This window comes from Cottoperca gobio, chromosome 12, assembly GCF_900634415.1.
Source record: "Cottoperca gobio chromosome 12, fCotGob3.1, whole genome shotgun sequence".
NCBI classification, from domain to species: domain Eukaryota; kingdom Metazoa; phylum Chordata; class Actinopteri; order Perciformes; family Bovichtidae; genus Cottoperca; species Cottoperca gobio.
This window is the reverse complement of record NC_041366.1, coordinates 15,773,066-15,800,494: the sequence shown is the minus strand read 5'-3', so window position 1 is coordinate 15,800,494 and position 27,429 is coordinate 15,773,066. Positions and strand designations below refer to the sequence as shown.

At 39.5% G+C, this 27,429-nt stretch overlaps 1 protein-coding gene across 1 annotated transcript; it reads left to right on the top strand.

Moving 5' to 3' along the window:
* The first annotated feature begins 406 nt into the window (after window positions 1-406).
* lrrc75bb (leucine rich repeat containing 75Bb) lies at window positions 407-24,877 on the top strand. Its single transcript, XM_029444035.1, has 4 exons — window positions 407-914; window positions 5,626-5,754; window positions 8,588-8,700; window positions 22,563-24,877. The coding sequence occupies exons 1-4, from the start codon at window positions 633-635 to the stop codon at window positions 23,164-23,166; spliced, it is 1,128 nt and encodes a 375-aa protein (XP_029299895.1). The 5' UTR covers window positions 407-632; the 3' UTR covers window positions 23,167-24,877.
* Window positions 24,878-27,429: the final 2,552 nt, after the last annotated feature.

The following is a 27,429-nucleotide window of genomic DNA, read 5'->3' as shown; positions in this document are numbered from 1 at the left end:
GCTTGATCAATACTTCCTTATTAATAGACACCCACATGTTTAACTCATGCAATATCCATAACTGATGAATGTACTTTAATTAGAGACAACTTTGCAACTTAAACAGTTTGAGTGTTATTACTCAGCATCAGCAGAGAACAGCTACATCTATATATGGCATTTTAATATTCCTAGATTAATATATAGTTACATAAAACCCTGCAGTGGGATATGATAACACAGGATTAAACAAGTCCACTCTCTCGGATTGAGTCAGAAAAACAACTTTGTGCGTTATCACATGGGGTCCAGTAAGAAAACTAAGCTGAGATCAGTTTCCGACATGACTCTCACTCTCAGGCTGTGCGGAGAACCACGATCTGATTGGCTGAGGAGCGCACCAGCTCTGAGTAAAGCAAAGGATGCCAGAGTGCTCAGGCTCAGGCAGTGCATGGACGGATGCAAGCGGGGGGACGACGGCGAGACCTGGCATACGTTGTTATTATTATTATTATTATTATTACTATTATTACTGCTGCTTTGCAGCTCAGAGTAGCCTTTCAACTTTGACACACCATGTCACCGAGGGGAGCAAGTTAAGTGTGATGTTGTAAAATCCCTCTCAGCACCACCGACACATCCTCTCAGGAGTGATGGGTTCTAAGTTGACCAGGCAGAGAAGTCTCGATTTTGAAACTAAAGTGTCCAAGAGGAGACGCCAGAAGAATGACACCGCGGGGGAGAGCGAGAGAAGTGGCGGCGGGGACTTCGTGTTTACCTCCTTGATGCTCAAATCCGACAAGCTCCCCGGGATGCTGCGGAAAACCAACCACAGCCCATATGTCAGACGGGTGGCTTGGATCCGGGAAATCCAGAGGCTTCTCCGGGAGCAGAAGATGGAGCAAGCTGCTGAAGTGCTCAAACTGCTGAGAAAGGTAAAGCGCTGACATTATTTTGGATCATGAATCCAAGTCTACCCTACTTTATTCTTACGTTATTATTAAAGGAATGAACGTGGTTTAATTGACGCTGTAAGTGTGTTTTATTGATGAGCACGTGTGCATAAAGTTTGCTTACATTCATTAAAGAGTTAAAAGCCTTTTTCTGAAAGTCATTTATTGATTTTTTTAAGTGCAGATGCATTATATAGCCTACAGCAGTTAATGCAGTTGCTATGTCCTTATTTCAATACATCTAAACATGTATTGCCCATGTTATGTACAGAGGTAATGGACTGCTGTACAGTATGTATCCAGCAAAAGCCCAACTAGATTTAACCTGACTCTCATTGGAGAAATCAGCAGGTGTCACTGTGTTAATGATTAGTCATTTAATAATTTACTTTTTGCATGTTCCCATAAATGATTCCCAGGAAGGAGGACGTAAACGTGAAGTGTCGCCTTCTTTTAATTAAAAAAAAAAGAGCAGGAAAAAGAAGCACTTATAATGAGGCGCTGGTTTAAATCAACCACCTGTTTTGTCTGAAAGGGAATGACTTGGAAGCCAGCTATAGTTCATGTTCTGAATATTCAATCAGCTCCAAACACTGAGTGTATTATATGTTAGCCCTTTAAGATACACCAAAACCAATTAAGGACTTGGATGCTTTCATTTATTTTGTGACAAACTTTGCGATCTTAAGTGAATGACCGGTTTATTTTTTTTCTATTCAATAATAAACTGTCACCTCGTGGTAACAAGGTGTTTCTTAGGGTTGAGGCTACAAAAGAACATATTAAATAAATAACATAAATGAATGGAAAGCTATATCTGTTCACTGTTCCTGTGTGAAGGAATTTTAAATATGTTAATCCACATAGGAAGAAGCGCTTTATGCAGTTGATGCTTTAATGTGGTATTGTTAAATAGCTCTAATCTGTCCCCTGTTGTACGGCATCGTGCAAACACTTCTTTGTTGCCAGCATCATAATAATTCTTGCATTCAAGTCTTATCTGTTACCTTTTCCTGTGTAACACCTTCCCTTGTCTAATCCTCACTCTCTGAAGCTTTATCCAAACTAGAGAGAAAGAAAAAGAAATAGTTTTTAGGGCTCAGCTTGAGCTTTCCACTACCTTCTGGTAGCTGTGCATTGATCAAAGAACAGTTTTGAAGTACAGACAAAAGCAGTTCTCATCAAGAGGGCCCCCTGTCATGCAAACTCCCTGCCCATCTGTACGGAGCCGTAGAATAAATTGCACAGAAGTGTGCAGATTAAAGCAGGAAACAATGCTGAGGAGAAGTCTTTAGGTATCTTTTGTGCTCTACACTTAATCCGTTAACTGAGCATATAATAGGTACGGGGTGAATTTAAACCTTATTGTAAAGCTTGATATTCTTGTGTGTGTGAAGCAGGAGGGGGATGACTCATGCATATCTTCCATGTGTCTGTCTCTGTTTGTTAAAGCAATTCGTCATATCTTATACGGAAAAAACATTTTAAAGCTCAACATGTACTTCGTGAAGCAGGGGCAGAGAGCTGCTACTGTTGTATGTCTCTGGGGCTGGAGCCAAGTGTCTGACTAACAACACTTCAATACGGGAGGAGAAAAAACTAGCAGTAGATCTCCTGTTGTTGTTCTCCAGCTGCAAAGCTTCTTTCCCTCTCAGAGACGGGTGGATTTGGAGGTAATCACTTTGAGATGATGGATGCTTGAACATGTTTCTTTCACACAGAAGAAGCCTGACAAAGAGGAACCAATAACACTGGCCCCCGTGCTCTATCTCCATCGCAGATCTGCCTCCTGGGCTATTAAGTTAATTAGTTTGGGATCTTCTACATATTCATTAGTAAACAAAGAATCAACAAATACTCTTATCAATTACGCTCTGCAACATGCACACTGAGTAACCAATGTGCAGCGATGGAGAAGACACTAATTAAGGTGTTCTCTGTCGTATATATAGAGACCATTATAGTCCATTCTGCAGCCTGAGGTTGGCTGTCACAGCACACATAGTTTATTCACCTTTAAATACACAAATACAAAACAGATGTCAGATGTTGGTGCCTGCGTGATCATATTATTATTCATCCAATAATATGTAATTATGGTAGAAATGTTAATGTTAGGTCTAGGGTTAGGGTTTAAAAACAAAATAATCATTATTTCTCTTTCCCGACGCTCACTATCTGCCTCTCTGTATGCTATCACATAAAGTCAAAATCAATTCTAGTTTGACACGGACCCATGCTAATGGAGTAGTTCAACATTTTAGGAAACACACTTATTCACTTTCTTGCCAAGAGTTAGATGAAAAGATTGATACCACACATTATGTCTGTATGTTATGAAGTTGCAGCCAGTAGTGTATCTTAGCATAAAGACTGGAAACATTGGGAAACAGCTAGCCTGGCTAAATTCACCTACCAGCATCTCTAAAGCTCACTAATTAACATGTTATTGACTTTAAAGTTAGTTTATTCCATACAAAACGTTTGAAAAGAGCAAATTGTGGTTTTATTTGGGGTTTACGTCCGGGACTATTTGTTGACGCAGTGAACTCGGGACGCCAGGATGTTGTTTTCACAGAATGTTTTTTGTACAGATCGAACAAACAAGATATAAAGTGTTTAAACGAGTGAGCTTTGGACCGAGCCAGGCTAGCTGTTCCCAGTCTTTGTGCAAGGCTAAGCTAACCTTCTCCTGGCTGTAGCTTCATGCTTCCCGTATACACATGAGAGTGGTATCAATCTTATCAAACTTACTCTCAGTCAGAAGGTGAATCTATGTATTGTGAATTCAGTAATAAGTGAATTATTTCCCTTATTGTCAAACTATTCCTTCAAATGAGATGAGATTGAAAAAGGTCATGTTTTTCGGCTCCCTGTATCTACAGCATAATTATCATAACAATCTTCATGTCCAGGAAAAAGTAAGTAAACAGAACTGGACACCTGACAGCTGCGTCATGTTTCTTTCACTGAAGCAGAACACTGTGGGACTGGATTTGTCACACTGTGCAATATATTTAATTGGATTCTGATGAACTGCATGTGTGGGATGATGTTCTGCGGTTCGAAGCTTGTCGCTTTATTCAGACTTTTTTGTGACGAGGCAGACATCAGATTAGTTATGCAGCTTTCACGAGGGCATTGATCTGAGGGCACGCAGGCATCTTGTCCGTGACAAATAATAAAAACATTTCACGCTTTTATGATTAGAAATCAGTCTAATTAATCCACAGCATCAGATCTCTGTGTGCATTTGAAAGATGTGAATCCCCATCATATGTGATGTTGATGCTGCAGCTGCACTACGTAGTTAGCACGCATCATCATCATAAAGTAATCTTTAAATTCCTCTGTGCCTTTATTTAACGACACATGTGGTACCCTCACACTGTGCTAAATGATGTTTATTGAAGGGAGAGCTGGTCTGGAGGATTGTCCAGCGTCAGGGAATCCCACAGAGCTCCGCTGTAATAAATCAACTCAAAAGCTGGAGGAGGAGAAAATGCTGATGGGAGTTTTCCTCTATGCTTCCACTGTGCCCCTAAGTGTTAGAGCTGTCAGAGCGTATACAGCATGTTTTACACAGCTTCCACCTCCAGCTTTTTGAAAAGCTTTTCAGTGCATATAGAGCTGAGAGTATTTAGCCTTCAGCTGCACAGCTTCGGTAGTGGTTTTATAGTAGCATGATGGTCCAGGGAATCATGTTTGTTAATGAATAGCAGCAGTTGTGTCATGTAACTGCATGTATGAGCAGAGGAAATCATCCTTTAACATTTGTTATGGATTACAAGAGAGCTTTAAGCCTAAAGAGAAGAGATTTCCTTTGACTTTCTTTCCTCTTACTCGCAACCTTTCATCTTCTGTTCATTTTGTTTCATCTGCTCAGTTTCACGTCTTCCCTGCTGTTTTGTTTCTTGTGTGTGTGTGTGTGTGTGTGTGTGTGTGTTGGTATCTTCCTCGAAAAGGCTGTGGATGCCGCATGCTGGTGAGGCTCAAACGCCGGCTGTTAACGACACGTCAGCACTCAAAGCATTACCTTAAGATGTGTTTACATTGTCACCGCAAATAGAAACAGCCTGAAGATGATACAAATATCATCAACATGTTTCCTGGTTTCATTAAACTGATTCAGGAAATAATTCAAAAGTGCTTTTAACTGGTATCAAATGATAGAAAGTCCTGTGGGCCAAAACTACAACTGAAAGAGGAACCAGGAGGAGTCTTATTCTCCTCACTAGAGAGTATAACTGTAATGTTTGAAGAAAAACCACACCATATAGCTTACTTTAACTTTAACTCCCAACACACACACACACACACACACACACACGCACACGCACGCACACACACACACACACGCACACACACACACACACACACACACATGTAAATATATATGTATGCACGCAGGCACCTCCTCACCCATGATCAACTGCACTGGGTGTTAACACACGACTCCGATAGCAACGCCTTATCAGCTCGCAGCGTGATAAGAAGGCAAGATGAAAGGGGACGACGAACAAAGCTCATAAACATTGACAGTCTATTTTCATTAAACTATCCATGAAATGTCACTTTAAAATGTAATTAAGCGTTGCTCAGACATGGCTGTTTTAATCTAATTAATTTCTGAGTCTACAGTCTGCACTGTTAGTTTTAAGAGTTAACTGAACTTTCCTCTTTTCTTCCTCAGGATTTGGGACTCCAGGGAACGTCACTCAATGACATTTTGTACAAGAACGCAGCTTTTCTCAACCTGGTGGATCCCATTTCTCATGAGCTGCTGCTCAGTCTTGCCCGGGACCTGCAGTGTCCGAAACGGGTGAGAAGCCAGAATGATCCAGTTTGTTTCAACTGTTAAAATCAACTGTTGAGTTATAAAAAACAATCCCTACAGACTTTGCATTATTTAACAGGGGCCAGGGCTACAATTGTAAACAGAACAGAGGCAAGCTGCAACATGTCCGCATTTATTAGCCATGCCTAAGTGCATGTGTCGTATTCGTTGTCATGCTGTTGTGACAACAATGAACTGTCAGTTTGCTTTGTCCAAACACAACTGCAGAATCTAGGAAGCATGGGAAATTAAAGTTTGTGTGTTTTTATGCATTAGCATAATGGATCACTTAGCACATCTTAACTTTTATTATGTAGGGAAAGTGCATACTATTCACAGATTCCACATGAGGGGCTGGCTCATGTTTTACAAGGGAAATGTGAGTGGCTCAAGTCGTCTTTTATTTATATAGCCCCGAATCACAAATTTGCTCAAAGAGCTTTACAATATAACTTCAGTAAGATACTTTAAATATCAAAAATGAGTTCATAATTCATTGCATTTCAGATATTGAACATGTCTTTATGGGCATATCAGACACATTTCACAATGCATTCTGGGAAGTACCTCCAACCATGTTATATTGTTGAGTCTGCATGTGGAATAGAAACACTTTGAGCACAATCTGGAGGTCAAAATGAGAGTTACCACTCAGTCCTGGCTGCAAAGGAGACACCTGCATGCTGCATGGTGGGTGGAGAGGTAAGGGATTAATGGTGGGGCCAAAAGGAGGCATTGGGTCAGGGTTTGGCTCTGCAGTGGCACCATGTGGTCTGTCTAATGTGCTCTTTCAGCACATTGGCCAACGATAGCAGCTGAGCTCCAGGACCTGTGGGTGTACCTGCCTAGGTTGCTTCATACAGGAAAGCGTGGGCAGGTGTGCAGCGGTCATCAGGCCGAGGTCAACAGGGCCGGCAACCCCGGTCAATAGCACAGAGGCCGGTAGCGCAGCGCGGCTTTGGCGCTAACAATGAGAGCACTTTGAGGCTCTGACAGGTGGCAGATGGCCAGTGGGATCAAAGTGGAGTCCACTGAGTGCTATGAAGTCTGTTGTGTCCCAGGTGACAGACACTACAAGGTATTGTCAATTGTATTTTGGCTGAATATGTAATTTTCTTTCCCCGTCCTAAATTTACTTCTTATTTCCGCCTTCCTTTGCAATAAATAGTTACATAAATAGTAACACCAAGAAGACAACTTCCATCAGTGCCATGGGTCATAATGATGCACCTTGCTATCTGCAGAACAGTTCTGCCTTCGTCTCAAGGTTGTAATAATATGTTGGTGGCGTATATTAGAAGTTTTAAGGTCTAAAGTGGGACACATGAATAAACAAGCTGTATCAGCTTCTCTGATATCACTCTCAAACTGGTTCACAAGATGAACAAACCTTTCACAGAATCAAAAACATTAATCATTTACATTCAGTTGTCTAACATTAGTCTTTACCTGTCAATCAATGTGGCAAACTCTTCAATTATGCATATGAATTAAGTTTAGATTTATGTGGTCAATAAAACAAGATGTAGATCGTGATTTATCCGGGCTGGGAGCTGGCTCATCCACTTGTGGCACGACATACAAATCTGAAGTATTAAAATTCAAATTACAGTCAAACTCTGGTTTGAGAGTGAAGACATTACAGTAGCAGCTCAGAGTGGCTGTAAAATCAGACCCAGCAGCCATTACAGTTATCTAAAGTCTGCAGATATCTCTTTTAGGAAAAGATGGGTTGCCTTAAGATAAAGTCACTTGTGGCCCAGTTTTTACTTACCGAGTCCAGATGATAATCACCTGTGAGAAACTCTAATCTTATCGCAGTTTGCTTTGGTGGGGGAAGCCCAGGAGGACGGGAGGGAAAGTGAGGAGCTGGCAGCGTTCTCCTGACTGGCTGGCGACCCGTGGCAGGATACTGTGTCAGACGTGACGAGGATGTAGAGAGGCAATGTGCTGGGTTTAAGGCCTGGCAGCTGCTTCTATGCCCAGTATTCTCCACCACACTGAGATTTATTTAGATTATATATACACAAGGACATATTGAGGGCTAAAAGATAAATCACTTGTGAATGTTTTCAAGCTCGTGGACATTGGTTTCACAATTTAAATTACGTTTTGATGCACTCAGCTTTACAGACCCGTGATTAACATCTAAGAATGCTTTAGTGATTGCGTTGATCTTTCCGGTCCACAGATTCCCATTTTCTAAGAATGCTTCCACATTGTGAATCAGTATGCGCAGCTTCAACGGTGTGTTCAGTCATCCAAGTGTCTGAAACAGCAGCACTGCATGTTTTGAAGTATGAGGCATGGTTGTTTGTCGCCCAAGAAAAGAAGTGGCTGCAGGAATGGTTAATCGCCTTAAGGTAACTTGCCCCTGTCTTTTTTTTCCCTCTCGCCACATTGCCTCTTTCTTGTTGTCGCGTTGTGCCATTAGTTAGATTTATTCTGCTCAGCACAACCCATTGCATTTAAAGTCTTTGACGGCGGTGGGAGAGAGAAAAGAGAAGGCAGAGGGGGAGAGGGGGGGGGGGGGGGGCGTGGAGCAAGAGGGAGGCAAAAGGGAAAAATAAATGAATGTGTCGATGTAGAAAATGTTTGCAGCTGCTGGATTCAAAGGACAAGAAAGAAACACTTTGCGACTGTGTGGAAATCTGTCCATCTGTAGTTTGCAGGGAGATAAGACATCCTGCATAATTACTTTTACCTTGTAGCTAACATATTTCTGTGACTTTGTGATATGCACAATACACAGCTACTGTTTTGATTTGTAGCGTGAACTAGATTTATATTTTTGTGTCCAACTTTGTGTGTGCTACAGGAGACTGACTCATTCAAGTCCACCAACAAGATCTGCCGCCAGCTGATTTACCACCTGACCCCTCACTCCAAGTGGACGAGACAGAGCGTGCCCAGGAGGAAGACTCAGGCCTGGTGAGTGTGTCCTCTTTGCTGGTGCCTGACGCTGTCCATCACTCTGAAGAAGGACGGTCCCAGTAAACACATCCACTACTCACCATTAGCATCAGTGCAACTCATAAGTCTCCGTTGAGCTTCTTTCAAATGCTAAAGGAAGTTTTGATGAAATCCTCTGCCGGTTTCTGGGAAGATCTTCCTCCAGTATGTCCAGGTTAAATCTGTGCTAGTGTGTTAATCAGGGTTTATTTATGGATGTTATTATTTCCAAATAGTTTGATTATGTTGTAATCAAAAAAATTATCTTTATTTACAGCAGCTTTGAGGTTTAAAGCATCACAATGCCAATCACACAGAACACTGCGTGTCATCAGTTTTACATTTGGGTGGTTATAATGGAGAGTCTGACCGTCTTTATCCTGGCTGAACTGAGGTTGTTATCACTGCAGTGGCGGCATTTTGGTTTGGAGGTTGTTTCTGTCTAGAGAGCGATGACAGTGAGGCAGCAAATGCACTCCGAGTGAGTGAGCACCCTACAGTGGGTTACATTGAGCTTTATAATGTAGTACAAACAAAGACATAAAACACATTCCTGGTCCTCACACAAGCAGGACATCTCTGTATCTATATATAAGACAATTAGCTGACCTGATGAACCAGGGTCTCCACATCCTGTCACCCCCAAATACCCAAACTATAATCCCCATCTGCAGTGTTATCGATGCATTTCATCTTAACGCTAACAACACATGTTTCTTAAAGTTTACAAAACAGTATGATTTACATTTCATGAATTACATAAACAAAACCTTGTGTGCAGACCCACACAAGGTCTGCACAGTTTACATTTACAGCTTTCTGTTGATAAAATCTAAAACATATTTTGCCACACAGCTGAACTTTTGAATGCCATTGTATGTAGCGTGAAAAATAATTGGAAGAAACTACTGGAGATGAAAAGTTGATCTGGTAATATTACTGTAATTTAAGGTCAGACTGTATCTATGACCGTTGCAGAGGTGCAGTAATGAGATCTGGAGAGGACGTCTTTGCTTCAGGATGATACTTTTCAGTTTCTGCTCACACAAGTTAAGATTCCCACGATCTTACAGGTTTTTTTCCGGAAGGATTTTGGTCAGCAACACCAGGATGTGACTCGACTAGAAACACATAATTGGTCTGAACCAAATTCAGCTACATATTCATTTGTTAATTAAAGGTCACACCAGCGAGGAAAATCCTGCTGGAAGATTAGTTTTTTGACACTAATTGATTAAAATGTCACCTTAATGCGAGATGCATTTTATTTCACTTATTAATTTCTACTTTTATGTGATACTTAATACATCAATGTTCATCCTCCATACTTGAGAACCAAACTGTAATCAGGTTTTAATTGAGCCCATCAACTTGCGTTACCGTGTCTCACAAGGAGGATCTACTCTGTATGTGACAATAACAGCCTCACACCATCTTTAAACACCAACCGCCACACGTGTGGCGTGTTCATAGAGATTTTTTTCTACGTCTGAAAACTGTCTCCAAGAATGATCTGGAGCAAACAAGAAACTGAACCGCTGGGAAAGATTTTGATTTGGACTAATTGACATCAAACTCGAGGCCATCAGACGTCAGACACTGAATGTTCTCATGCTTGAGTGAAATGAGAAAGGAGCGACAGAAGGACGGCGGCTGTTGAAACGAAACAAAGAAATGTGCTCTCTAACTCAAATTAAGTAACAGGTACATTTGTGGAGACGTCATGAAAGAAAGAAAAATCTTCTCTGCTCATGATCATGACAATCCCTCTCCCTGAGCAATTAACCCAGATTGAAAGATTTTTTGACAGCTCGAGTTAACTTCCCGCCCCTGTCTCTTGGTTTGCAATGTTTCGAAATAACACTCAACAGAACAACAAGGCAGGCTCTCCCAGTGTGCTCATTAGCAAACTCTGTCTCTCTCCCCGACCTCTACTGCAAGCATCAGGCAGCAGCCCTTACTGTGGGACTCAAACCAGACTGTTTCTTTTCTCTGTGAATATGACGCAGACTAAAACTAGCAGAAATTAATGTCTTTGGATCAAATGAAGCATTAGGACACAGTTTACATGGTTTCAAATGCTTTTCTGTTATTGATCTTTTCGTTACAACTCTTTCTCTGTCTCCCTCTCCTCCTCCTCATTCTGTCTCCTCCTTCTTCACCTTTGTGCTCTCTCTTATTTCTTTGCCCACCCCCTCCATTTCTTCTATTTTAAAATCCCTTCCTCGCATTGATTTTCTTCCTCTCCTCTTTTCCTGTGAGATTTTCTCTCCTTCTTTGTGAGAGTCCATTTTGTTCAACAGTTGCCACACAGAGCGGTTCTGCAGTTTGAGCTGAGGCTCTGGGGAAACGCTCTGTCAGACGGAGACAAAAAGGGGGGGAGGCAGAATCACTGCAAGATTGCCGATTAGAAGTCGCCTATTTACCTCTTTCTTCCTGCCTTGCTTCGCATCGATTGTGAATTCCATCTCTTCATATTAAGGAACGCAAAAGCATTTGCTATCATATAACGTTTATTGCATTCTTCCGTTCTTATATTCTTCAAGTGATATTGAAAAGTCAATTCAGAAACGTGCTGCAGCCTGCTCTCTTAAATTGAATAGTTTTCATGGAATATATGCAATTGGTTGCAAATGTTCAAGAGATAACATATAAGTCATGATTCAAGCTTTATTCTTCCAACATGCTTTCATAACACTGTAACTGCAAAAGCGAGTGTGTCACATTTGATATATTATCAAGGCAACTTCCTTTTTTCTCCGCAGCTGCACGTGCCAGGTTTCCGAGAAGCACAGTATTGCTGAGTCCCCCGAGGAGTTCTTAATGTTATTGTAATTGGTATTGAATTTCAGATTAATCAACCTCATATCCTTTATGACGCTAAAATTGCCCTTCCAGCACATTTGGAAGAGATTGGACTGTTGCACTGCTTGTCTTTACTGCAAGGCAGTAATTGATGTGAGGCTGTTACAGCAGCTATTAGAGACATCTTCAGTACATTTAAAGAAGAAATTACAAGTGGTTCAAGAAGACGGCTGAATTAGTATTAAGAGTTAAGCTTTATACACTCCCAAGTATTGAAGGAAATCTAAGTGCATCTGGCTTTAATGTTTTGTTTAATTTGAGTCAACATAGAATATGCTGTTCAGTCGTGCAGGTCGTGCGGATGATAGGAGGGAAACGAGACAGCTGTTTGGGCCGGTGTAATCAGCTGTGGGTGAGCTTTGATAGTCTGTCTCATATTTGTCCTTTTGTTGCTTTTATTTATCTGCATATAAAGCTTAATAGCAATTGAAGCAGGGCTACTGATGTAGTAACAAATACTATGTTGCCAGTCATGACTTCCACATGTTCACACATCTGCAGAATCTTAAGAGTTTAGTACGGTGAAAAATGCTGTGCTGACATTTAATGTCCGAACACATGAAATACAGCAGCAATATTCACCAAGAAGATGAAACACAAGACATGTGTTCACATTTTAAACATAACAATTTCATCATGTCTTGTCTTTATCGTCTTCAATATACAAACAATGACAAACAAAACTGTTACAGTGTTACGAGGAAGATGATTCTGCTGAACTCCTGCTTGATTTTCTCATCAGATTTACTCAAACTGAGTCTCAACACGACAAAGACGCTCCTGCTGCTTTTTACACCATCTACTTCCAACACTCTCCGTGTTTACAGCCGAGTGCAACGTCATGAGTCTTGTCTCGTCACTCTTTAGGACAACAGACATATTAGTAATTCCAGCCAGTCTAATAATCTGCTTTGTCCTGACAACTCGCTTTTTTCCCTCTACTCCATTACTCTTTAAATGATCTCCTCATGTACATAAACACACTCCTCGCCCGGCACTCGGAGTGCTCTCCTCAGTCTGACAAGTGTCAGGCTGCTGCAGTAGCCACAACTTAACACCTACAGCCCATTGCATATCCTGCACACCAACATGTGACCTGCATCATGAGTCATCTCTTTCTTTATTACCAGTGTTGGAATATCCTTCCCGCTTCAACAAGATAACAACTCTTTTACTATCTTTGCTCATAGGCTAAAATACTTATTTCCTCAAGTGGCACCTCATCTCGTACTCTCACCTGGCAGGTATTATCCAGAGAGAAGATGTTTAGGCATCTTGGCTATAACTATATTTGGTTGTTGAGACGTTATTTTAATAGTCGGATGTTTATGCCACAGCAATATTGTCATGGCACTAAACCTTCAGCCTTTGCAGTGCTCTATATTGTTGGTAACCTATGAAGTTAAGCGTACTCTGCTATCCGATCCTTCAAGGCCGTGTCTACATTAATGTAATTTAAAATCTATCTAAAAAATCTATTTTTATTTATTTGTTTTGGCCTTCCATCCACAACCGTCTGACATCTTCAACCACTAAAATATATCTTTGTGACGCACGTTTGTTTGACCATATTTCTGTAGAGAAAAAGACAACCACAATTTTCTACATAAATAAAGATTAAAGAAATAATTTTAGTGGGAGAAGATGAAAGTGTTGCGGGTCCTTGGGGAGATATAATTTACAGTTATTATAATACATATAATTAAATAGAGGTAATGATTCTTGATTTGCAGCATGAAAAACACATTTATTTAATTTACAACCTTCACATTTAGTAACATGTGCGCCCGTGCAAAGCAGACGTCGGGTCACCTTAGTGCAGCTTGTTAATGTCTTTAGAGGATGAACGTCCTGTAGTCCTGTTTCCTCGGCTATGTTTGTTCCTTTAGTTTTTTCACTGCTCTGCGCCTACGGCCCCTTGTGTGGCAGGCCCAGACTTCATCAGTCCTTTTCCTCTTCTTGTCTAGGCCTCCGGACTCTTTCATAGCATCATTTATAACGAAAATCATTTTCCATTTAACTCCCGGGTGGGAGCTCCTCTGTACATGTTCCTGGTCATAAAGGTTGAGCCAAATGTTTCTTTGTTGTGGACGTAACATATTTGCAAAAAATAAAACATAACCAGAGAGGCGTTAAAGCATTTGGCTATTCAAAACGGTTAACTCCACCACTCAGTAATTGTCTTGATGCTCCCATAATAATAATAATAATAATAATAATAATGATAATAATAATAATAATAATAATAATAATAATAATAATAATGACAATGATAATAATAATAATAATAATAATAATAATAATAATGATAATTATTATTATTATTATTATAATGATAATAATAATAATGATAATAATAATAATAATAATAATAATAATAATAATAATAATAATAATAATAATAATGATAATGATAATAATAATAATAATAATAATAATGATAATGATCATAATAATAATAATAATTAATATATATACTAATAATAATAATAATTAATAATAAATAATGATAATGATAATAATAATAATATAATAATAATGATAATGATAATTATTATTATTATAGATAATGATAATAATAATGTATGATACTGATAATAATGATAATAATTCATAATTATTATTATTATTATTATTATTATAATGATTAATAATAATAATGATAATAATGATAATAAGAAGAAGGAAGAAGAAGAATCATGATAATAAGAAGAAGAAGAAGAAGAAGAAAGAAGAAGAAGAGAAGAAGAGAAGAAGAAGGAATAATACGAATAAGTAGAATAATAAGAATAAGAATTAGAATAATGATAATAATAATAATAATAATCAGCTGTCACCTATAAAATTATTTTAAAACCTGCTTTCGGTCACACAGCTGCTGTGCCGTGTTTGGAAAAATTAAACAGATAATTCTTCCTTTAATGCATTTTACTGTACAAGTGGCATCTGTATTTGACACGTGTACAGTATGACCTATTTCCGGAGCAAAGTCACCCCCCTGAGGAGTGCACTCGAAGGCAGAACAGGCTCTGACTTTAGCAGACCTGACCTCTGCCTAGCCTTCAAGGTCGACTCCTAAGGCGAGGGAATCTGACACGCAGGGAAAGAGTCATTGAAAATGATAAGTTTGTGTGTTTGAGCACACAATCACAGAGGTCTAGTTTTTGAAAGGTTTTGGATTCTCTGCTAATACTTCCATTCAGAGATCAAGTTTTCCTCTTCGCTGCACGTCTGCTCAATCTGGTTTTCCAATTGACCTCCACTTTTAATAGAGACTTAAAGATCCAGCCACCATTCTCGTCCATGAATAATTGAGGGCTTCCTGCGGTACAGACGGATATCCTGGAGGATGAGGGGGAGGAGGAAGAGAGACACTCAGTATCCATCGCTCCAATCTTCAGGATGCAGGCCATCATGAAATAATGAGAATGATTAGATGTGTTGATGGGTAAACACGGGCCTGGATATGTTTTTAATACAACAATCATTTTCATCACAGCTTTAAATAACAGCATTTCCAGAGTTCTTTGGTTTTCATCCAGGGATTGAACGTCTCTTAACCTCTCATTGATTGGGTTTGAACTGTGAATCAGAGATAAGGCTGCTGCTGCTCGAGAATAAGAGAAACAAGGATTGTTGGGCTTCAGATGATCTGTGGGTCTCATTCCTTTAAGGCTGATACAGATCACTCCCCCAACGATCAAGCCCCTCGCTCTGTGTTTGGAGCCCTGCATTTTAATGCTGATTTCATAAATGTGCCTTCACATGGTATAGCAGTCGCAGACCTGCTCCTCCATGTTATAGCGTTATGTAATGCAAACTGTTTTCTGTGTTCTGTCGCAGTATTCTTTTCTCCTAAGCATCCAGTTTGTCACATCGAATCAAATCATGAGAGAATTTATAGCTCAACCGTGGAGCACATTTCGCACTATGGTACATTCTGTACCGAGGTTTAGGGTTTTATAATCATTGGCACAACTGCTCAAATATGGTTTTATCTTTAGTTGGAAGTCACATATTGGGAGTTAATCCACTTTGTATCTATGTTGGGCTGTTTGTGTTCATTTAAACTGGCAGTAGCAGAGATTTACAAAAGAAATAAGGAAATCTTCCTCCTTTATTTCTCACTTTTTTGTAAGAAAGCGTCGCTTCTGTTTTTGCTTCTTGTCATGTTTCCTATATTCGTGTCTAAAGAGCCCACGAGGGTTGTATGATGAGAGAGCTGAAAGCTAGTAGGATTTACTGTACAAGACAACTGATGAGAATAATGGTGCAATGTCTTCAAGGATTGTTTGACTCTGCTGTTTGTAAATTGAGGATTTGGCCCATGTTTTTAATTACTTTTTTTCTCCTGTTACCATCACTTCTGTCCGTTCACTCAGTGTTGATATCAACATTACTACTTTCACCAAAACATAGAATCCAAAGTAACTCAAGTGACTGATCTGAGATGTCAAAACTGCACAGCCCAGAGCTGCAGCATTGACAACGTACAATAGAGGAATCCTTTATCAGCCCATCCGCTAAATGTTTCACTGAAATGTAATCCAAATCCAAATGAGCTTTGGGGCTATTTTTTCCTTCACAGAAAATATGCCATTATCCCCGTTAAACTGAAGGGCACTGTGTGGTGTGCAATCAGCGCTTTCATGTTTCCCAGTACATTTTCTGCAGAACCGTAGTATCAGTGTGACAGTTGAGGCAAATGTAACTGCTTTTTTTTCGCGAGTCTCTGTAAAGGATTCTCATTAATACAGGACAGACTGCACTCACGTATTTGATGCCAAAACTGAGTTGAGTAAAACAAACTGTTTTAGGAAATGTTCGGCCAACAGTCACAGGCCTGCAGGCATATTCAGACAACACAGATGCACGGAAATAAATGAGCAGTTTATACAGATGCCTGGAGGCAAAAACTGCTTAGATCGATCCGAGGAATAAACAGGTCAAGACCAAAGCGTTGAAGAAGCAGGCATTGATCTGACCAATCCCTCGGGTCCCTGGAAACAGCCTCAACATCCAATGTTTCTCAAGTGCTTTTATTTCATTCAGCTGAAATAAGTAAAGTGTCTCTCTGCATGCTCAGCAGAAAGCACATTTGGATTTGTCTTACAGAGTTTGTCCTCCCAGCTGAGAAACCATTGGATATATCTCTGATCTGACGTTGGGCAGATCTCTCTGCAATCAGACCAGCAAGAGAAATACATGTTACTAAAATATTTATTCAAAAGGAATATATGAATATTTTCTCTTCCATTACTATCAAGCCCCAGTTTATGAGTTGTAAATGATTTATTAATGGTTAATAAATAGTTAATAAATAGTTTAGCAATGCTTTAAAGATCACTTATCTTAGATCATTATTAGTAATATACGAGCATGAATAAGAGCATGCTTTGGGTTGAGAGACTGTTGTATATCCTACTCTAGCAATAATTTTAATAACTAAAAAAAAAAATAGATTATAATAATGTTTTTCTTTATGCTAAGATTACCACTATATTTTACAGACATACATGGTGTCTGTATTGATCTACTCATTTAACTAACGTCAAGAAAGCGAATAAGAGCATTTCCCGAAATCCTTCACCTTGCTTTGTATTATAAACTAATTGGCTTATAACGCGGCTATAAAGCATACAAATGTGATTTATACATGTTGATACTGCTATTAGTATCAAGTTACAAACCTTTTACAAAGTGCATCTTATTAAATAGGTATCAAATAATCTAATTGCAGCTCCAGCGATGTCTCTGTGAACCTACAGAAGTGCAGTCGGAAATAAAAAGGTCAAAAAGTTCAATATATTTAATTTACCAAACCAGACAGTCTTATAGCACACACCACCTGCTGTTATAATTAATCCCAAAGTAAATGAACATGAAAAAAGATGGCCTCTGACACTCCCCCTGTCTCTTGATGTATTACTCATTCATGAGAGTAAATGAAGGGGAACATGTATTCTATGTGGGTGGACAGATTACAAGTTTCTCCTACCATTTCCTTTTAACTCTCACCCTGGTGGCAGAATATTGAAGGGTTGTAAGATTCTCCTTGTAAAAATATCACTGTATCGAGATGAATGTACATGTTGGCTCGACCCTCTCAGCCCTTTACAAAATGTTCGACTCTCCAGTCCTTCATCTCTGTCAGGTTAAGTAGAGAATGGTTGCTTGCATTCAAGCGGAAATTGATCAGCAGAATGGTGAAGTAGGGAAGCTGCAGCGTAACGCTTATGATGAGCACTTAACTTTTGTCATTTCAGGAAAGAAAACTGCGAGTGGAAACTCAGAAGTAGTTTAGAAAATGAGTAAATACAGAAATCAATTGACCTGTCTTGACCTTGACTGGACAAGCTTCCGTCTGGGGATGTATTGCACAAAAGGATAAAGAAGGAACAATACAATAATAATAAGTGGAGATCTCCACCAGGTGTGCCTCCCTCTTGCTTACCAAACAAAGAACAGCTGAATCTCACTCAATTGTCCTTCCCGGTCAAGATGGCGGCAAAGATAACAAAAACAGGGATAAATGTATCTCGTATTGTGCCTAATTTTAGTGGATCATGAGTGTTAATGAGGTAAATTACCTAATCACGATTATTTCTCTTCATTGAGTTGGAGGACGTCAGTTTAAGGAAATCATACTGCTGGTAGTCGCAGATTTTACTGGAACATAAAGGTGCAGGTCATCAGCATAACGATGAAATACGATGAATAATTATGTATTATATCAGTGGAAGCATGTAGATAAGAAGCAGAAGAGGACCTTGGACAGAGCCTTGGGGTACTCCACAGTTAAGAGGGGCAGTATATGAGTTGTAATTACAGTAAATTATTATAAATTGGCTGTTTTAGAGATACGACATGAACCACTCGAGAGTCAGTCAGACTGCTACACAACACATAGACATCTTTGACATGACGTCAGCACTGTTACCTCTTCACATCCTGTTGATAATGTTAGTTAATTGTTTTAATATGTTAAGTTTAAATTCTGGCATATCCACATTGCCCACATCAGCAGTAAGGAGGAGATAAGATCACACTAAGTAGCTTCATAAACAAACCCCTGTTTGTTAAGTTTAACAGTTAGTTAAAGCCAGTTTTTCTCTAATATATTCTTTAATCTTTCACTTTTCCACTAATTGTGTAACATTTATCAGAGAAACTTCCTCTTTTCCCCCGTGGTAAAACAGTCTATTTGATCTCAAGTATTTCAAAAATACACACTCTGAAAATGTATCCTTTACACATTCAATGTTAAACCAGTAACAATTTATATATCAAGTATCAATATTTCAGCTTCTCACCCGATCAAATTGTTGAGGTAGGAACACAACGGGTTCTTCTGGATCCTTCCAGAAGGCAAATTCACCGTCCAGCCGGTTTCCAGACGATCTCTCACTGGATCCTGTTTGTGACGCCAAGTTTGTCGTGACTAAACCAAAGGGTTGTTGTGAGAAGTGAATCTATTATACTGAAATTAAAGATACATGGTTAAAGAAGTTAACTCAACTCAACAAAACAGAGTATCAAACGGTCTAGTGTGATGTTCAAACACTCCACCATGAAGCTCTACGAACAGAGAATACAATTAGATTATATAGTCACCAAGTGGGTGACAATGTGTACAGGCTACAACTATGCACATCTAGTTGATACAAGGGGTATAAACTGACTCATCTAGAGATACAGGAATACAAGCTGACACATTAAGAGATACAAGAATACAAGGGGAACATGACCAGAGTGTGCTAAGACAAACATAAATGAGCAAACTAAAAGAATAAGAGAGTACAAGTCAAGATAAGAATTACCATTACACAGTCTCAGACATCTTTAACAAAGGTTGAGGATATGAAATTGGTCTTAACAATATTCTCTATATAATATTATACTGTATATTTTATGTGGGAAATGGCAGTTCAAACAGCCCCAGTTCATACATCAAATTAAGTACAGTGTATAAACAGTGCAGAAGTGCTTTGTGTGCAGTTGTTTCTGTAGTCCTGGGCATCTGAGTAAATCTCTGTATCAACACTGGCAGCCTGTGAGATGGATCAAACCACTGTAGGTTTGTTATCCAGTATGAACTATTGATACAACAAAATATAAATACAGATTGAATCTCTGATCTCAAAACACTGTTTCATTAAAAGACACATTCTCAGGTTTTGTTCTGTAAGCTCAGTCTCTTTGTCTGCACTTCATTTTAAAATCACAAACCCCAGATGTGTTATTTCCCACCTCTGGGGTTTACATAACTATATAACAGCAAGCACCCTTGTTTTGTGCGTAAAAGTTAACAACATCCCTGAGGAATGACATTCTATGAAAAGCAATTAGACAGTCAGCCTGAAACCCACGTTTACGCAGCCAATCGTTTGACATACGAGAGTCTGCTCTTATTAGATTCCTGCACTGTTGTATCAGTTGCTCCTGAGGATGTCAATAAATGGATTTCCCTCAGTCGTGCGCTTTTAAATGAGTCCCGATGCAGGGGATGCTCTTGTTCCGCATCATGTTTATGCGGGTACACTATCCTTTGAAGTTGTTTTTGTCTAAACTGGTCCAAGAGGATATGCACCACTGCCTACGAGCATGGCAGCCACATCAGAGGGAGCGAGATGAGACATGTTGTTGTTTATGTTGTTATCATTTCATGGTGATGGACTACGGTGTACACTGTGGCTTTAGAAATGCTCAACGTGCCCCTGGGCTTGCAGCCAGCCGAGCAGCCTGTGGGTGGAATTGTGCCCACGGAGCTGCGAGGCAGAGGATCTGGAAGAATGTCTGAAGTCGTCTTTACTCCGTCTCATTAAAAGCACATTAGAGCCCACCCTGCACCACCCACTCAGCAGTGCAGTGCCTACCCTGCCGGAGTTTTACTCAGCAGCTCTTCCGACACAGACATAGGTACACAGGCGAAAGGGGAGGAAAACCCTCCTATAAATAAGTCCAAGAAGTCGGTGACCATTATCAATTTCATTACAGTGAAGTGCAGAAGCTGCGCAGCGGTACGGTAAAACCTCCGAAGTCACAGAAGTGGTTGAATGTGCCAAGAAGTTGCAGATGCTGTCAGACTTTCCTGACACTTTTAGATGCTACAGTCATGAACCCTTTAGTCAAATCAACAAAACATTTGATAATCAATTAATGGAAATACTTTTTTTTTCTGCTTTCATATCCTGTAAATCATCTCGTGACCCTTTAGATGCAACATGGGAACCATTACAGTAAACAATTAAATCATTGTGCTAAACAGATGAATTGATTATAAAAAGCAATCGTTATTTGTAGCATTATATTTGCTGGCAGCATTTTCACATGATAAATGAGCTTGACATTTTTAATCTGAATTAGGAGGGACTCGTGGCTCGATGAGAATGTTTAATACATTTCAAAGTAAAGTAAACCATTCAAAAGAGAACAATGAAAGAGTGGGTACAGGAGCTTCAGCAGATCAATTTAGAACAAGTAAAAGCAAATAGAAAGAGCAAGAAAGGGAGAGGCAGGGAGCAAGGATAAGAAGGAGGGCGAGATTAATTACAGTCTACTCCTGGAATCAATAATCTTGCGAATCACAGCCCTTGGTGTGCTACAGATCTTTCTTTTTCCCCTTAACCGAGCAGAAAGGGTGACAGATGCAGAGAGCACAGCCTGATGATTTTTAGTCACCCAGACAGACCAGAGAGCGGAGAGAGATGTGGGGAAAATCCTCGCTGTGCCTGAGGACGCAGAGAGACCAGCGAAGGCAAACGGGACTCAGACAAAGAGTGGACAAACCTTAAGCATGTCTGATTTCTTTCCTCGTTGTCGTTTGTTTGGCACATGTCTTCCTCTCCGGTGCCACTGTGACTTCCTTATAGCTCTTCTTTGCATATTTAAACACACTCTCGTGGTATATGGAGAACATTTTATTTCAGATTGCAGAGTGCTATCAGAGGCAAGTGAGGAATACAATGATTCAACCTGACAAGTGTGATAGTTATAACAGTATTTTTCCTTTGAATGGATTCACCTCACACCTGTTGGTTTACGTCATCTGGACTGAAGTAGATGATCACTTGCCTCATTCCCTCTTGTTTTGTCCCTCTACAGTGTGTTTGTCCATCCGTCGTTTACTATGTTGTCCTCCTGTCTGTTACACACAAAACACATGCGTCACATTCTGACAAAAGAAAAAAGGAAAAGTAATAATATTAATATTAATACATTGTATTTATAGAGCCCTTTTGACTGGCTGCAACATTAGAGAAGCGGATCAGTGAGTTCTTTCAAATGTGTTCATCCGCTCATGTATTCACGTGTCATCTTCAGACACGTGACCTGATTTTTTAAAACCCAAAGTCTCTCTCCTGAATCCCTATTTACAAAATGACACTTGTCCCAGGGTTTAAAACTACAACTCCATCTCAAAACTAGGCGACATACAGTATCTGTTACTAATTGGCTCCAACAGACGGGTAACATTTTCTCTTTTTGCTTTGTTCACTGTTTTCCAATTCTTTATTTATTTATCGTCGGTTGTTTCGTGCTTAAGGACTTAGAGAGCGGGCTTGGAGATGGCTTTACAGGAAAGAAGTGACACCTGAAACTGGAAACAGCTGGTACTTCTCAGCGGATGACTTTCAGCCCAGGAGACAGAATTTGTTGCTAGCGGGACTCAGACCGAGACGCATTTAAATGCAAATGATCTTCTTTACATTATTGATTGCAACACTCTCCGCTCTCTACTGTTGGATACTGTTTTGTTTTTGTGCGTACTTTGCAGTTCCCTTGTACTTGTGGGACAGTGTGGCACATCATTAGAGAGCCCTTCAAATCAATAACTCCAGTATCATTAAGTAAAGATCGTTTGTGTTTACACACTTTTGGAAAACTAACTGCCGGTGCTGAACAATGTCGTGCCTCAGAGTTACAACTTGTAAACAAAGCATTAACAACTTTGTGCTTTCTCCTCTTTCAAACAGTCTGAAGACGACCCTGAAGAAGAAACTTTCTGGTGACGTTGTCAACCTGTCAGGTATCCCGCTGACTGGCCGAGACGTCCACCGCGTGGCCTTCTACCTCCAGAGCAGCAGCGACGCGGTGTCGACTGTGGACCTGAGCTTCACCGAACTGCAGGACGAGAGCTTACGGCTGCTGCTGCCCAACCTTGGCTGCCTGCCAAAACTCACCATACTAGCCATCAACGGCAACCGCCTGACAATGGCCATCCTGAAAGACCTGACTGATGCGGTGAAGGATCCTAAGAAGTTCCCCAGCCTGGCCTGGGTCGACCTGGGCAATAATTTGGATATCTTCACCGTGCCACAGCCGCTACTCGTGGCTCTGCGGCGCCGCTTCGGTTTACGCAGTAGCCTCCCCACCATTTATGAGTACAGGGAGGCGCAGGCCTTCAGTGGCTACAACCCAAACATGGAGACGTCTGTGGAAGAGCCCAGTCTGTACGAGGAGGGAGATGGAGAGGAAGATGATAAAGATGAAGAGGAGGACAGGCTGGAGCTTCGAGCCTGGGGCTGTGGAGAAGGAAACATGTCAAAAAGTGTGCCACTGCACTTATGTGGGAGGTGATCGCCCAGAGCTGCTTTCTCTTAGACTAGCTGCCCCTTATATCCCTCAGCATCACCTCGCCCTTAGCCTCCTCTGTTAGCAGCTGTCTTTGTGGCAGATGCTTACAGTGACCCACGCGTTTCCTAAAATAACTTTAAAATAACTAACTGTGTTTAAACTACTGAAACTCAGCAATGTGTTGCAGGCAGCTCTGTGCTGTTTCCCAGTGCTTTATGTTCCTAATGTGTTGTGCTCTCACATCTTGATGTTTCCCACTGGAGCAGCTGGGGGTTAAGTGCCTTGCACAAGGGCACCTCAACAGTAGCGGTTGAGGAAGGAGGACAGCGTTGCTAATTCACATTACCCAGCTGGTCTCTCTGACAGCTTCACCCCTGTTGCCCCGATTCTGTGAAAAGTCTGAATAAGTCAAAGTAACTGAATATCCTGCTTAAGAAAAAGTGTAATTTCAACTGACATGTTTGCTCTGATGGATATGTTTTAAGTCTGCAGGGAGATTATGTTCTCATAAAAAAGTTTTTCTTGTGTCAGTATTTATTTAAGAATTATTTTGAGCTAAATGATGAGTTATGGTAAGTAAATGAGACATATGAATCTATTTGAATTTAAACTTCCAGCACTGATGTTTCACTAAGTGTTGATGCTGCAGCTGTGTGGAGAAGAAGCGCCGCCTGATGCACACGTGCAGACAGTGTTTGGTCATGAGCCGCCAATGAAATTATTACTGCTTCTATCAGGTCTTGTTAGGCCCCTTTAGTCACAGATGGTGAGCAGAGGATCTATTTTTTCCCAGCAAATAGGACTAGCCGCAGATAATTTGTTCCACTGGTGGTTTGTGAGTGATTCTATTTATGAATCATACCGAGAGATGCCCACTCTTTTTTAAAGGCGTACACAGACAATGAATCGATAACAAACATCTCTGCTTTTATCTACAGCGTGCACATGCATCTTTGTTTTGGCATGAGTAAACTGCAACCGTTTCTTTTTTTATTCTTCTTTTTTGTTTGTTTTTAAATGAGCATGACTGTTTACTTTAGCGCAGCATCAGATACCACAAACGGAGAGCATGTTTACATTAATGTTCCTATGAATTTGAGATTCTTTTGGAGGGGAGTCCATAAATATTGCGGCATGTGAACACAACTTTACACTTAATGCTGCCTACAGATGTAAATGTGCTCTGTTGCTATTATTCAGGAAAGTCAGTTTATTTGTGTTTACAGGGATGTAAATGAACAGGATGCAGTGTGTGTGTGTGTGTGTGTGTGTGTGTGTGTGTGTGTGTGTGTGTGTGTGTGTGTGTGTGTGTGTGTGTGTGTGTGTGTGTGTGTGTGTGTGTGTGTGTGCATGTGTGTGTGTGTGTGTGCATGAGTGTGTTGTGGTAAATTACTACCTTTAATCGTGGAAATTAAATGTTTACTCATTTGCACTTTAAGGATGAAAACGTCCCTGAATGCAGAAGCTTTGTTTCCATGTGTTGTTGTTGATATTAAAAAAAAACCCACTTCCTAATATAAATGTTTTATTATAACTTTGTTTTTTATTAGATAAAAAAAATCATCAGCCTTCATATACAAATCACTGTCATGATGAAAATCAGTTGTTAATGTTCTTTATTTTGTTTTTGGCTCATTAAATCATGGCTTCGTTTTTTAAGTAGAAGTGATGTCTGCCTGCTGTTGCTTACACAATAAACATGATTTGAATAACATTTCCCTTTTGTGGAGTTCCTGTAATTGGCAAGACTGCTTTGCTTCATTATTTCAAAAGTAATGACTTATTATTAATTCGTTATGTTTTTGAGTTAAGTTGAAAACGACACAGTGACAGAGGACAGAGATGTGTTAAATAATAAGAAATCCCTGTCATGTGTTATTAGATAATAACATTTTAACAAGATATATGAGAACAAGAACTGTTCGCTTTGATTTTGATTTATTAATTCAATGTAAAACTACATGAACTGAGCAGCGCATTAACATTACTATATATTATATTCATATGTCAAACATATTGCAACCACTTTCACATTATGTGATACTTTGTTAATATAAAAAGGTTGATTAGTGCAGCTTTAAAAGTTAAGTCTACATACATTTTGTTTAACTAAAATTTGCAAACTCTGCTTTGCATTGATCATGGATTGTGTTTTTCTTTTTGAAAATCTATCAACACAAATATACAGTAATACATTTTCATATTTTACATGAGTTAGATAAACAATTAACTTGACAAAGATGCCTCCTCTTCCTCCATCACACATAGTTTTGGACAATATATAAAACCCTGAAAGTTAGTAATTGCTCTCATGCTCTGGGGACGCATTACAGAGAGTCTGATGACTCAGGATTTTTCAGCAGCTGGTTTCCATGTCAGCATTTTAATACAGTGTGTGTATGAGAAGGATGCCCTGTGTGGACCTGTCGGGCGCAGAATGATATCAACATCCTGCTGACTTGTAGCTGCTCTGCTAGCGCGGCATTTTCATGTTCACAGGGGGAGAGCCTGGGGCCATTCATCTTCGCTCCCTGCTCGGAGGAGTGTCGGATAACAGAGGATCCTGTTCTGGTTTGTAGCCAACACTAGAACACCCTGCAGACCTTTAGCAGTTCAAGTAAATCTCGTCTGTGCTGTTTCTCAGACATAAACAATGTGCAGCACGGGGGAGTAACAAAGCATATTTTGATTCAGCACCTTATTAAAACAGAGAATCAAAGTTCTTGATCATGGAAACAGCAGTTGAGAAATCGGTCTCACCACGAGCTCCTTTTAGTCGGGTCGTGTGTAGATGGCAACTCTCGATTTCCAAAACTCTCGCTAGACTCGTTTGCCTTAACCTCAACCGTCTCGTCTAACAGTTTCACAAATCGAGAGTTACCGTCTACAACCATTTAGTAGCTGTCCCTGAGCTTTCAGGCATACAGGTTTCAGGTTAGCTTGACATGACATAATGCATTGTAATAGGCTACTGCAACTGTTATTGTGACATGGAGTCGTAGTGCTAAAGATTTTTCTACCCAGCGTGATCATCCCAAACAGATTTTTCCAAAAGATTACCCTCAGCTAAATCATTATTCTCTGACCTGGTTATTCTTAGACATGGGATGTGTGCCATAAAAGGCCACATGTTAGTTCACACAGTGCTGCAGGGATATAGGTAGCAGGAGAAATGTTTTCAGTCTTTTGTCCTTCTCTTTCTTCCTTCCTGAGAAACATCTTCCTTTTACTGACAGGAGCTCAGCTACAGCTGCTAGTGTTAGTGTTGGACGAAGCTCTCAGATCATTTAACTAGTTACACCACAATGTAAAATACAGTGCAGTAGTTTTTATCACTTTATATACGGTTCGGTAGTTTAGTCCAGCGGTTCCCAATTTAGGGGTCGAGCTCCTCTAAAGGGTCACAAGACAAATCTGAGGGGTCGTGAGAGCATTAATGGGAGAAAAAACAAAGTTCTGCAACACAAATCTGTCTTCATTTAGTTTGGACTGTTCTGCAATCTTTGCTTTTTATAAAAAATGTGACGATTTAACCTCCTTGAGCCTTGAACAGTTAATTAAATGAAACCGTCTGAGAAGTTTGCAAACAACTCACATCTGAAATGTGACAAGGCGCCCAAACCACACACTGCTTTCTTCTTCTTCTTTTTCTTTCTTGTTTATATAAATAAATAAACTAACTTTAGCTGTCGAATAAATGTAGAATAGTATGAATAACTTTTTTTCGAAAAAGTAAAGAACAAGAAACTAATAACATCAGACGAGACTAATTAAACTTTTACCAGCTGCAACATTGAAGTGATGTCAATAATACATCACATATATTAAGAATAAGAATAAGAATAAGAATAAGAATAAGAATAAGAATAAGAATAAGAATAAGAATAAGAATAAGAATCATAAGAATAATAATAATAATAATAATCATAAGAATAATAATAATAATAATAATAATAATATTATAATTATAATAATAATTATAATAATATAATGATAATTATTATTATTATTATAATAATAATAATAATAATAATAATACTAATATAATAATAATAATTATTATAATAATAATATAATAATTATAATTATAAAATACACATTATTCTGAAATCGACCAGTCTACATACTTTTACTTTTGGTACTTTAAGATTATTGTGATTTTAAAACGTATGTTCTTTCCTTTAAGTAAATCTTTGAATAAACAACTTTTACTTCTAACAGTTACTACTTTGTGGTATTTCTACTTTTACTAAAGTAAAATATCTG

What these genes read in the sequence shown, in the direction of transcription:
- lrrc75bb (XM_029444035.1), top strand. Translation starts at nt 633, where the DNA reads ATGGGTTCTAAGTTGACCAGGCAGAGAAGTCTCGATTTTGAAACTAAA. An exon ending in TGCTCAAACTGCTGAGAAAG is followed by an intron (nt 915 to 5,625) that starts GTAAAGCGCTGA and finishes TTTCTTCCTCAG; the next exon opens with GATTTGGGACTCCAGGGAAC. An exon ending in AGGAGGAAGACTCAGGCCTG is followed by an intron (nt 8,701 to 22,562) that starts GTGAGTGTGTCC and finishes TCTTTCAAACAG; the next exon opens with TCTGAAGACGACCCTGAAGA.